General features: G+C 38.2%; 1 protein-coding gene and 1 long non-coding RNA gene across 2 annotated transcripts in view; one reads left to right on the top strand and one right to left on the bottom strand.

Moving 5' to 3' along the window:
• Positions 1–14,055, bottom strand: part of LOC125308553 (protein furry homolog) — a 260,928-nt gene that overhangs the window by 230,227 nt on the left and 16,646 nt on the right. The window contains exons 4-8 of the mRNA XM_048265116.1: positions 11,354–11,484; positions 10,508–10,598; positions 9,333–9,347; positions 8,014–8,095; positions 4,823–4,885 (exon numbers count right to left, since the gene is read on the bottom strand). Of these exons, the coding sequence (XP_048121073.1) occupies positions 4,823–4,885; positions 8,014–8,095; positions 9,333–9,347; positions 10,508–10,598; positions 11,354–11,484 (382 nt within the window). The remainder of the gene's footprint in view (positions 1–4,822; positions 4,886–8,013; positions 8,096–9,332; positions 9,348–10,507; positions 10,599–11,353; positions 11,485–14,055) is intronic.
• LOC125307842 lies at positions 3,159–6,644 on the top strand. Its single transcript, XR_007195802.1, has 2 exons — positions 3,159–5,262; positions 5,462–6,644. It is a non-coding gene; the product is annotated as an uncharacterized LOC125307842 (long non-coding RNA).

The raw sequence follows: 14,055 nt of genomic DNA, 5'->3' as shown, positions 1-14,055 counted from the left end.
GGCAAAGGTGAAGTACCATTACTTGGTCAGTTATCTGTAAACAAAGAGGGTCTTGTCTGGGATGACTTGAAGGGGTATAAAGGCTGGACAACAGCCAGAGGATGCTAGCTTACTGAGCTTACTGAGCTTACTGAGCTCACTTTGCTCACTGCTCACTTTCTTACTTTGCTTAGCTTAGCTTGCTTCACTAACTAATGCTCCGGAGTGCATTAAAGCCATCATCTGCAGTATACATCCACAGTGTGCGGACTTCTTTTGATGTTGTATTATTTAATGTGGATTTGACACCACATAATTGGCGAGCCAGCCAGGAGTTGGAAAGGACAATATTTAGGCATCATCTCAGAGTCCAGGGTTTGGTCAGGGGAGAGGCTGATGCGCAACTTAAACTAAGGTGAGCAACTTTTGCTTAATAGCAGCTAGACTCCTCTGATCAGGCTGTACACTGAGTTATGAATACTTGTCTAAAACGTCCTCCAGTCAAAGAATCTTGCTAAAACAAAGACCAAGGGATTAATACTGCAGATTATGGTAAGCATTTGTGTGTATACTAATGGAAATGATTTTGCATGTGGAAAATCAAAAGAAATCAAGAGTTCTGCATGTGGAGAACTAGGCAAATTCCTGCATGTGAAGGAATACTATAGCCATATCAAAGAAGTTTTGCATGGGGAAAACTTAAAGTTCTGCATGTGGAGAACTAACTCAATTCCTGCATGAGAAGGAATGAGAGAGATAAAAGTAACAGTTTTGCATGTGAAAAACTGAAAGGTCTGCATGTGAAGACCTCATTTCCTGCATGTGGAGGAAATAATACTAACAAGTTGAGTACAGCTGATATCAGGTCTGAATAAGTTGAAGTTGAAACACTCCAAGAGCGAGTGGATGGCCAAGTAAGGCACCTGGTGCCCGGAATAATGTTTAATAATGTTGTGTAAAAGTTGTGGATGTAAAGCTAAAAGAGAATACAAAGAAGTGTTACTTGATTTTTAGTATATGTGGCTGGTAGAATTAGAAGTCCATGGCAGAGCATTGGTAAAAGACGTCATATATTTGCATAACGTGTGATTAAGGAGAAGAGGCTGTGTGTGTGTGTGTGTGATACCAGGCAGAGGAGCTGCTGGTTGAAATAGGAAAAGGTGGGGGCTTGTGTAAACAGAGCAAAGGTCTGCTGGGGACAAAGGATGTAGGTCTGAGATGGTTAAGGCATGTTGAACTGGGAAATATTGGAAAATATTTCACTTTGAAAAGATTTTGGGAATGTTTAATACTGCAAAGTGTTGGGTTGAATGTCTTGGTCTTCCATGATCAAAATATTAGAAATGGTTGATAATGAGAATGTGGTAGTGGGAAAATGGTTTTGAAAGGTTGGTAACGCCAGAACAGAATGGTTCTGAATTACAGTGGGCAGTTGTCCGCAGAAGTGGAGTGCTACTTGCTGAGAATATAATATTGCCATAATAGATGGGCAAGGCAAAAGAGGAATAGCTTCATTGCTTGACACTGGGGCTGTCATAGTCGCTTTGACCTTTTAAAATTTGAATTGGCAATAATGAGAGATACAGAAACAGTTCTGCTAGTTTTTGATTTTCTTTAAAATACTCTACAGTTCTATGTTAAAAGATTTTCATGATACTCTATAAAAGGCAATGATATTAGTGTTTACATACTTTAGTCATATAGCTTACGTGTATAAATAATTCACTATGGTAGTAGTCCTATAATGTATAGTGTATTGGTTGGTTAATAGTCTCTTTAGGTTTCTGTTATGCTTAAAAGGTCATTTAAAGTTAGCCTTGTTTATAATAAGAGTATTATTACAAGTTAGAGAGAGTTAGTGGGAAAAATCACATCTGTGCTATGCTGTGGATGAGTAGGCCTACTGACAGATGCATAAGTAGGCCCATCATGGTTAAATATAGAGTTTTAAGATCCAGGATTTGGGATGAACGCTGATGGCGGTTCCAGGTGTTGGATAAGTGTTGTTGTGTCCAGTGTTGACTAAGATATATTATGTATAAAGTAGTAGTATGTTGGCAATTGATAGGTTATATTAGTGGTAGCCTACTAATGATATACAATATATTAGCTTATCAGTAGGTGGTAGGTTCAACTGTTAAATTAGCATTGTTAAGGATATGATAATTATGATAGTAGTATTAATAATAGGTCTAAATTAAATAGCTTAGCTATTAGCATGACTAGGCTAGGTTTGCATAGTATTATTAGGCTCAGATAGCTGTTGGCATTATTAGGCTAAAGCTGGGTCAGCAACTGGCATTACTACACTGGATAGCAGTATTGAAGTTAATTTGGTTCATGGTAACATTGTTGAAGCTTAGGTATGCTTTAGAAAGATTTTGTGATGGATTATAGTTCATGGAGGACCACAGTGTTATTGGGAAAATAATTGAATTTAAGCATCCTTTGGATAATGTTCTAGACATATATAGGAACTCGATAAGGTTTATCAATAACTCACACTGCAGTTATATGTTTGGTGTATTGTGGTATGTGTGTCATGAGTATGTGTGTTATGAGTGAACACCTTGTGGTGTTATGGGTGTTAATATACAATAAGATCAGGTATTGTTTCCATGTACATTTACAGTTAAAGGTACAGGTGACTGTTTAGCTCTGAAGAGGTGGTTTGGGCAAGGTCATTTGGTTTTAGAGCTGTCCTGCTATGTGGAAAAGGTTTATGGCTATAGGCTATGGTTATAGCCTTCCCACATAGTCCTGTTTTGTTAAGAGTTGGAAAAGGGGTTTTGTTTTGTCCACATCACTGGTTGCATAAGCCAAGATCAACTGACATATGATAATAATCAAAAATGGTTAATATTTGAAATAACGGGCGACACTGAAAAGACTGACTCTGACTGACTTAAAACGTTTTGGATTACTACTTTATATTTAATAATCTAGATGATGGGGATATTGATGGTTTCAGAAGATCTCTGGGGATATTTAGTTTCTACCTGTCAAATGGTTTGAAGAATCATATGGTATAAGGCAGCAATTGTTGTTAGCACTGGGGGGTTATTTGATGGAAAGTGGTGCTAAGCTGCTTGGCCCTAGAGTATCATTTGTTATTTGCATAGCTATATTATAATTTAGATAATACTGTTATAATTAAGTTAATTAATAGGGATATGGGGTGTTAGTTAATTTGCTGTTGGGGGTTTTATGGGAGCTAAGTACAGAGGGAACTGAGTAGTGACTCCCTTAGCAAAATTAGTTTGTGAAATGTACTGTGGGTCTATTTATTTCTAACTAAGAATATGCATAGCTTAAACTTTTTGTGTAAAAATCATAGAAATGGGAAACTGATTTATACTTGGTATACATAAGGGTTTTAAGTATATCTAGCCTACACTTATACTTAGATTTATACTTAGAGACTGTATATGTAGTATAGTATATTTCTACTGAAGGAAAGGTTTAAGGATACTTATTTAACTATAGCTAGAGGTTGGGATAGATAGATGGATGCTTTATTTATCCCAAAGGGGAAATTCAAGAATGAATGTTGAATGTTGAGAGGAGGTATGATAAGGTATGATACAGTTAATTTCATAAAATGCATTTAGTACATTTTAATATTACCCTTTTGATAAAGTTACAGTGCTAAAGGATATTAAAATACATGGAGACAATTAACTGGAAGTATGTTTTGGTGGTGAGGAATGGCATAATATATTAGACCATTCACTGTGGAATGCAGCATATGGACAGTAAGAGCTTCAAAGTTATAGAATTATATAAGATAATTACTCTAGTAATGTTTAGAGAAACTGGGTAAGCTGACTAATGGTAAAGGGAATGCCATGGTCAACCAAGTAAGTATGGAAATTTGATAGTCACCTATAAGGTAATAAGTAGTGTTACAGAAACCCCAGGCTAAAGTAAAATGACTTAGTGTAAAGTGCAATTCCCCATTCTGATAGTTAAAGAGACCAAAAGGGATCAGTTGGTAAACAGTACAATGAAAAAGTGTTGCAGAAAAGTGGTTGAGAGAATGAGGAAATATACAGATTTATGGCCTATACAAGAATTAATGGATTTAGCACTGTTACAAAGATCAGGGATTACATGAAAATTGACAATAGTAGAGCTATAAGAAGAATAGGTCAGTCATAGTGGAAATAGTAGGAGAAAGAGGTATTTAAAATGCTCAAAAACATCTTGACATCTTGATAGATTAATACAATAGGAGATAAGAGGCAGAAGTAAGGAGATGACTTGGGAGTGAGTGACCATGACTGTAGGAATAATAATAGATGCAGATGTTATAGGAAGATATAAGGGATAAAATGTACAGTTAATGGTAAATTACAAAAGGGCAAGATAAAGTAGATGATAGATAGAGAGTAATCTAGTAAATACTACAAGCTGACTGCAGCATGATTTCCTCATTCCCTCCAGCTAAACAGTAAATGTAATGCTGCCTCTTATATCTAAGGGGGGAAAGGCTCATTACCAGCCGTGTGAGGACATGCTGATGTGCAGGGGTTAATCCAAGTACTCCCTGTCCTGACTGAGTTCTGAGCAAGTTCAGCACAACAGTGCTGAGCGACAAACTGAAAAGAGATAAGGACTCTGAGGCCTTTGTTAAGGCAACAGTGGCAAGCTGGAGAGCAAAGAGGGAACTTGGAAGTGCAATGGAAGCGCTTGCAGCATCAAAAAGACAATACAGGCACCTATGGTGACCTAAGGCTTCAGGTCTGGGGAAACCAGTAGCAGCACCATCCTCAACACTATGGCAGTAGGAGCAACCATCACAGGTGTTCCCAAACCTGTCAGTCTACTGGCCTATGGATACCTATTATAGTGGGCACAGTCAAGCCCATGGCAGCCACAATCTCCACGTCAGAGGGGGTGGAGACTAAGACAAGATGGGAATAACTAAGGCAGAGTGAGAGGCAATTACAGAGGAGACATCATGTGAGAATGGACATCTGAATCAAGACAATCATCAGTTTGTTTTGACTGTCAAAGAAGTGGACAAAAGAAACAGGACAGGGAGAGGGAGGAGACACCCAGGCACTGAAGGATGAGCCCAACGAGCATGCCTTCCTCTTCCCTTGTGAAATAGCATAGTTTTAAGGAGGCCTAGAAAATTCTACAGGAGAAGGGATATACCAATACTATCAAAGGGAGTTGATGAGGAAACCATGATGAGGGACTATCTTATGGGTGAGCCCACCTGATACCCAGCGATGCCCTGACTAGGTACAGAGAAGGTAGTTAAGACATCTCAGGGTAAGTAGGTAAATACTTTGTTAAGCAAATTTAAAGTATGATTACTCTTATTCTTACCTTTATTATATTTTTATTGTTATTTTGAATAGAAGTGACTACTATTTAATTAATTGTAAATGCAAATGTTTTGATCAAATTAAGTGACAAAGTGATAACACTGCTATTTTTAATGTCAAATGACACTCCATTAATTTTTCAGGATAGGTGGTGGTGTAAGTAGGTAAGACTAACTTGACTATGTCCTAGGGACTGTTACATATTAAAATATTACCTCTAGATCATGGGAGTTCCCTAGTGGTCACTCACACTCAACAAGTCTAAGGAATAGAATGATTTAGCTTTAATGGGAAAAATAAAGTTAGTAGAAATATTGAAATGATGTAATATCTGCTTTACATGTAACTAATGTGAAGCCAAAAGATCTTATGTACTATACTATGACATTTGATAAAGAAAGCAATAGATAAAATAAAGAAAGCAGAGAAATAGGATTGATAGAATAAGAAAATAGAACTAGGATTTACTAATAGTTTAGATAGCCTAGATAAAGTAGTATAGGGTTAGAATAATTAGGAATAGAGGTAAGCTTAGTTTTTGAAGAATAAAACATTATAAAAGTCTATGACATGCAGAGAAAATTGGAGTAAGGTATGTTGAAGAAATGATGAGATTACTGTATGTCCTAAAACATCTAATTAATATAGCTTACATAATAACCAGTCTTAAAGTAGTATCCCAAATTGACAATAAGTAAAATAACAATGCTTATAGGGAAATTTGTTTAATCTCTATGCAAAAAGAGAATAGATGGAATTAGGATTATCAGAAGTCATTGTCAGAAGATTAAAATGTTTTATTATTTCAGAAATAGAAAAGCTGGTGGAAAGATGTTGGTCTTCATGGAAGGAATGGAGGTCCACCAACTCTATTCTGTTAATCACAGTAACAAAGGGGGGCGAACCCTGGTAGAATGTTCAATTGTATGATTTGTTACATTTGTTACCTTGGGTTACAGATTTTTATAATTTTTCACTGTCATTATTTGATTAATGTTTTAGTTGAATGTCCCTTTGGGGAAAAAAAAGTCTGCTGAATACCATAACTGTAACTTTAATGGTTAGTGGCATTTATATGATACTAACCAGATACTTTCCCAACAGATACAGTACTTGATTCATACAGTGCTTTCCTTTGCGCATAGTTGGGATCTATGCGCAAGGGGGGAGTAGGAAAGAGGAATATTTTTATTGAAGGATTTTCATAGTTACAGGAAGTTATTGATGATAGTCTAACAGATGTCATGTGTATAGTCATAATATCAGGAAAGTGATAGTGTTGTCTAAACCATTAGGTCCCAGAAGGATCATAAAAACACTTAGTTATTGATTACATTGATATGATAAAAATAAGAAACTTTGGTAGTGGTTTGTAGGGGTTTTCAGATGATAAGGGCAAATGACGTTAAAAGGGAGAATTGCTAAAATATATGCCTCAACAGATTTAAACTGGTTTGATGCCTTACGCATTGCTTCGATGCAAATAAGGTTACAATAAAACCAGAGTAATCACTTTTTGCATTAAAGATAAAAGCTGAGAGGTCCACCAGAGGCCCACCTTTGGATCAGCTCCAAGGATAAATGAGAAATTATATGGAATAATTGTCATTAATTCACAAAACAATCTATAAGCAGGAAAAGGACTTTCAGATGGACCTACAGGAAAAGAGTCAACAACCTACAGTATACTGCCTGGGGACAGAAATGATCCTGGCAGTGGTGGGTATAGTGTTTTTGGCATGTATGCTCCTGTTCCCCTGTTGAGGGTAGACTTTCAGGCAAGGAATCCAGTGAGGAAGGGGGGACATTGTCCGAGCAACATCTGCCTGATAACAATCAGGGAATGGACAGAAAACGGCAGAGATCCCAGTCCATGACATACCACCAAATCACCAGGAAATGAGCCATTCAACTGTTTTTTCACAAGTGAGGCTGACAAAGAAGACTCAGGTAACACAGAAATTATTGACTGACAAAATCTTATCAACCACCAGGAATCTGGAATATTGGTGAATCTTCCAATATGAAGGCAGTCTGTTATGTGCTTGGAGCACTAAGAGAACAGGTGGCTGCAACCTGGGTAGCTATGCACAACTGGATAATGTTGGATCAGATATTAGCCAAAGAAAGTGGAGTGTGTGTCAACATAGGAGTATATTGCAGTACTTTTATTCCCATAACATAGCTATGGCAAAACTAATAATGATAGAATGCTAGTTAAGGGGGCATTAGGAGGATTAGAAATATGGCTAGCACAAATAGGAATAGTTGTAGGAATAGGTTTGCTTGTATTTGTGTTTGTTTTCTCTTTGTTTCTTCCTTGTTTGAGATCCATAGTGCTTAAAACAGTGGCTGGGAGAAATGGATCACTGCTGTTGATGAATGAAGCAAATGGCAACCCTTGTGGAAGGAGATACTAGTGCCAGGACAGATGACAAGGAAATGGAAACATGACAGTGATGCCAGTGATGCCAGAACTGATGCTCATAGAGGATTGGAGAAAGGAGGAAAATTAGGATACAGTATGCTGGTTGGAAGCAAAACCAGCTCTTTCATTGATGAAGTGGGATTGGGTGTGGACTCCACTCCGTCCAACAGCCAAGCCACTAATGTTCTCAGAGCATATGAGATGGAGTGCAGAACTAAGAAAATGGCTTTTGTTTTTGGGAATTGCAATATTCGTAACATACCTCACACTTGAAGCGCAGCATCCAACATTTGATAAAATATCTGCGTTTGCATTTACACTCTGCCATCTCCGAGGAACAAGCAATGGACTAAAAAATTGTGTGTAATGAGAATGAATTATTAATAGTTTGGTGTTACCCTCTTTTAAAAACAAAGTAATTATAGCATGTAACCTATCTTCATGTAGAATCTTAGAATATTATAGGACTAGCTCTATCTGAAAACACCCATCAGGAATTCTGATGTGATCTGTTTGCTCATTTGATGAATGTTTGGGAATGGGAAAAGCATATGTGTAGTTGAAGGAAAGTTTCTCCTTTAAACTTGTTGTAAACAAGTGTTGCTGTACAAACAGGACAGTAGAAGAGTTTCCCTTATGAAGGTTTTTTCCTCTAAAAACAAGAAAAAAAGAGGTTTTCCCTTAAGGGTTTTCGCTTCCACCGAGAGGATTTGAAACTTGCCATTCTATTTGATAATAACACTACACTATTGGATTTGATTTTAGTGAGGGTTGGTTCAAGGGTGTAATAACAGTACTAATATAAGTGTTTTATGTTTAGCAGTGGTATTGGGGACAATTGCTTAAACTCATAGTTGCTGCTGTGTTGACTGGTTTGCTTAGCTGACTGTTTGTAGTGTGACTCAGCTTAGCAGCAGTATTTTCTTGATAGTAGGGGATGTGTTAAAATAGTGATAAATGTTTGATATTGCTGCATAAGTGAGCACTTCCTGCTCAAAGGGGGGAATGTCGTGACTTTTATTGACATATATCCTTTAGTTTATATATCTTTTATGTAGTATCTTCATTCTGTGTAATATCACTGTTTTGTGAAACTGAACTCTGTAGTATGTTCAGTGTGGGGGAAAGGAAGACTGGTTTAAGGGAAAGAGCAGATGGCTGACAGGGTCATCAATAAGGTTTGGCGCCAGGAAATGTGATCAAAACCTAAAGAATGTAGGAATAACAGGATGAGAGGGCAAAGGTGAAGTACCATTACTTGGTCAGTTATCTGTAAACAAAGAGGGTCTTGTCTGGGATGACTTGAAGGGGTATAAAGGCTGGACAACAGCCAGAGGATGTTAGCTTACTGAGCTTACTGAGCTTACTGAGCTCACTTTGCTCACTGCTCACTTTCTTACTTTAGCTTAGCTTGCTTCACTTAATGCTTTGCATTCACATAATACATCCAAGTGTGCGGAGATGCATTAAAGCCATCATCTGTCAGGACATACATCCACAAATAGTGTGTCGGACTTCTTTTGAAATGTTATGTATTATTTAATGTGGATTTGACACCACATAAAGATCTGCTACAGTGAGCATACTGGATGGAGTGTCATCTAGTTATAAAAGAAGACTATGATTAGAACATTTACAAATGCTACTGTCACCATCACAAAACAACAGCAACAATTCCATTACTGCTATATATTATACTATTATGGGTAAGGCTATTTGCACGCCTGGTACAATTAGCAGTGTATGCTATTCGTACCCTGGTGCAATAAGAAGTGAATTCTATTCGTACCCCGGTGCACACAGCAATGTGCTCTATTAGTACCTCGTCTGGTACAAATATCAGTGTATGCTATTTGCACCCCTGTGCATTTAATCTGGTATATTGATCACACAATGTAATAATATTTTTTTTAAAAAACAAGCAACATGTTTTTTTTGTTGTTGTTACATAACAGAGTGTGAATAGCTCAGCTGTGTAATAGATACTCTGAATAAGGTATGCTGTTTGCATCAATGTACAGTTAGAAGTGGATGCTATTCGTACCCTGGTGTTTATAGTACTGCATGCTATTTACACCCTGGTGCATGAACTAGCTAATTGTTGCAATCAAAACTTCCGTTTGAGAACCGATTTCTTGTTCAAATTGCGCGCCTTCTCTCCAGAGACGTTGGTACACATGCACACTCACTCTGCCAAAACGCACGGGAACGCAAATCACACGGGAATCGAACCCCGGTCTCCCGCATGCCATGTCTGTAACCACTGCACTATCTGCTTCCACAAGGAAATGAGGTCTGCAGGTAAACTTATAGTTTATAGGCCTGAACTTCATATTCACAAAATGTCTGTTAGCTATCAAACCGAAGGTTGTATGTGTTCACTGAACAAAGATTATGAAAATAAAACACAACTTTTCCATCTCAAATTTAATTTGAACAGATATTAGTGCTGAAACCGTTCAGAATTCTTCACTTTCTGCTGACGAAAAAACGAATGTCGGCCATGTTTTTGGGCACGCAAGCAACATGTTTTTGTTGTTATGTAACAGGGTGTGAATAGCCAGTTGTGTGACCAAGGCTATTCGTAGCAGGGGTAAGAATAGACACTCCATACTATTATTATTGGCAGTTGTAGCAGTAGTAGTAGCAGTAATCATCATCATCATCATCAACATCAACAACAACATAATCATCATCCAGGTTGCTTGTGTGGCCATAGAAATAATTTGAATTAGAGGAAATGGTAATAAGGATAAAATACCTGCTTTAAAACCTCTATTAGCGCCAGAGAGAATATGAAGTCAATTGCCAGATCTCTCCTCTCCAGCAAATAATCCTTCTGATGGTCATCGCTGAGAGGGAGACCATAATAGACATCACTCAAAAAGACAGCAGAACAGCTTCAATAAGTGTTTCTTAACTGGTGGGCCGGGACCCAAAAGTGGGTTCTGGGTGGGTCATGGAGCTTGTGGTTAAAAATAAAAAAGAAATAAAAAAATCACCCATTTAAAATGCTACCTTATCAGATTGGACCTTTATTTGATAGACTTTATTTGTATGTCAGTCATTTCTATGGACAGAACCAATGTTTATGTGACAGATGTTAGACATCATTTTAGCGGTAAAAGCAAGTAGGCTACGACCCTGAATATTTGAAGTAGGATATGGATTCACTAAAATTGAGACAAAATGGGACAGAAACCCCAGTGTGCGGTGTTCACTGAATTGCTGACACATGAGAGAAAAGGCCTCATGGAAACAAAGCACCCATCAAAGACAAACCTGTCAAGTACATTGAAAGGTGACATCAGGAGTTGAAGACTTCACAAATGTAATGCCAAACATCAGCATGTTCCAAACAAGTAGGCACTTTGTGTGTCTTACTATGTAGCTCACCGTAACCGTTGGCTTGATCGCTAAAAAAATATATGGGTTGTGACTTAATGAACATAGGAAATTGCGGATCCCAAAGCCAGACCAGTTAAGAACCACTGTCTTAAATGATACACATTATTTCTTGTTCCTAGATTTTATCATTACTTCTGAAAAGTGAAATCCATGTGCAGTGTAAAAAGGGACCTCTGTGATGGACTTTGTTTATTCTCACTTTTTGGACTTTGTGCTGTGTCTTGGTCTGGAATCATCCTCCATGCCATTCTGCCTTTTGTACCAGTCAAAGAGTGTGCGCAGGATAGAAGGCAGGCAGTATTCAGCCAGAGAGCTCATGGTACTAATCAGCTGTAATGAGACATATTCAACTCAGGGAGCAAATGTCTAACAGTCTCTATATCCAGAGAGGTATGAAAAAACAAGATCAGTTCAGTAAAATCTATCATCTGTGTTGAAAAGGCTTCAGGGAAATCATCAACTCAATATTTGTACAGGAGGACAGCAGTGAGCAGTCTAGAAATAGCAAGCAACGCAGAATGCAGTCTGTTTAGTCTTTAGTAGCTCAGACTAACTTCACTACAACACCTGAAGGAGGAACTGGGGGACGGACAAAAAATACACAAGTACCTGTGAAGCAGAACAGTAACAGAGAGAGGTGAAGAAAGGTTGTGGGGAGGAGAGAAAAGACAAGGGGGGCATTTCTACAGTGGGACATGCAAGAGGCAGGGGGGGCAGGCTGGATCTCAAGGAACACAGCCTCCCCTTTATTAAGCTTCACACAAACACAGCTCTGTCCCCTCAGCCTCACCCACCCACACAACTCCATCTATCCCTCTCCTATCACCTGTCTGATTTATAGTCTACTTGCCAGTAAAATTAACACAGAAACATTGTATACACATGCTGACATGCATGCTGGACAATTTACATAATTATCACAATTAGCATAAATTCGAATACACTGAAGTGATTTCGGCTTTCTTTTTGTTATTGAGGATGCTGAATCAATTTCTGACAAACCAAAAGTGATCCAGACTGGACAGCATCAGTATACACAGAGCACGCTTTTTTAATCGTTTTTATCCAGCCACAGACAGACAAATAGCCAGAACAGAACAGAAGGCAACAAGTATGTCACCTGAATCAACACGTATTCTCAAATGTGAAATTGACTTTTCTCTTATATGCTTATATTCATTCTCTATTTATTATTCACTTTATTGAGCTTTGCACAAAAATGCCTATGTATCATACTCTCTCTGCGTGTACACATGGCAAATACTTTTTCTAGAAAAAGCAATAAGCCCCAAAAGGCCATACACTGAAAAGTGGGATTTTCGTCCCCGTAAACGCCTGTAAATCTCCCTAATTTTCAGCAGTTAATGACAATTTACAGCCTGCAAACATCGTGTTTGTCTGTGCTACATATTGTCGGAAACAAACTATGACGTATGTGGAGAGCTTGTGGAGTGTACTAATGGCTCTAATTAGCATATGAATGCAGCGAAACCGCGCGCCTGGCCTGAATTTCCTTGCTCAGTATTGGATGAAACCACTTCTTTCAAACAAGAAAAATCACTTGTGATATATATATATATATATATATATATATATATATATATATATATATATATATATATATATATTTCATATGATATGCCACTACACTAGTATTACCATCAAAGACATGAATAAATTTATTGAGGAAAGGAACATTTGCCAGGAACATGTTTAAATGCAAAGAAAGAGCTTTATTAAAACAAACGTGAGTTAAAACAAAACAAAATGTACAAAGCGAGATCTGCCCACACAACATATGGGTAGCTCACAAGAAGCCCAAAATCCTAGCTACAGCTCTGTGAACTGGCTGTTTGCCGCCTCGGAGCTGTATGTAACTGGCGGTGTTCTGTCTGAGGTAGGCCCCTTTTGCAGACGCTTAGGCGGGGATCACATTAGCCAGCGGCAGATTTCCTATTGTTCTCTATGGTTCGGCAGCGGAACGGTGGCAACGCTGGTGTAACGCTAGCGTTGAACAAACTGAGCGTTGAACTTGGTTCAACTTTCAAAGCACAACACGAGCGTATTTAATTGACAAACCGTTTGTGTTGCTTAGGAACGAGATCAAACTTTTTATTTAAGTGAAATTTCTACAATATCCCAACCTATCTCACTCTGGTATTTAGAGTTGTTTCGTTAAGATAAAATTTAAATTTTGGGTTCGGCAAAGGATGTTTTTTGCCTTTTTTATTCATGCCCTTTACAATCTTAGAGTGTGGAGTGGAGAGTGAGGGAGTGAATGAACCAATTACAGTGGGGGATTATTAGGGAGCCAGATTGAATGAGCCAGGTTGGAAATTTAGCCAGGACACTGGGGAATCCCCTACCTTTGCGATAAGTGCCATGGGATCTTTAATGACCACAGTGAGTCAGGACCTCGGTTTAACGTCTCATCCGAAGGACGGCATCTCCTTCAGTACAGTGTCCCCGTCACTGCACTGGGGCATTTGGGATTGTTATTTTTGGCCAGAGGGAAGAGTGCCACCTACTGACCACCCACCAACACCACTTCCAGCATAATGACGAAAATCCCACTTTTCATGCAGTGATGGGTTCCAGTGATTTTAGAACATCTTAGGTGTCTAACATCATGTTGTGCCTAACAACGCACCTTAACTGTTCTAAATGCACTAGATCCTATTAGTGGGGTTGTTTAAGGCTCAGTCATTTCAAGTTTGTGTTAAAGTTTGGTTTTCACTTCCAAGTTGAAGTTTAGGGTCTATAGAACAATTTGAGTCCGAGTGTCAAACACACAGATAAAAAATGGCCTCTGGGTTGCGCCGTAAAATATATAAACTGCTACAACTTTTCATTAGATTATCCAATTTTAACATATGAGGTATGTATGGAGAAACTGGTGTG

The sequence above is a fragment of the Alosa alosa genome, chromosome 15, assembly GCF_017589495.1.
Source record: "Alosa alosa isolate M-15738 ecotype Scorff River chromosome 15, AALO_Geno_1.1, whole genome shotgun sequence".
In the NCBI taxonomy this organism is placed as follows: domain Eukaryota; kingdom Metazoa; phylum Chordata; class Actinopteri; order Clupeiformes; family Clupeidae; genus Alosa; species Alosa alosa.
This window is presented reverse-complemented; position numbering and strand designations above follow the sequence as displayed.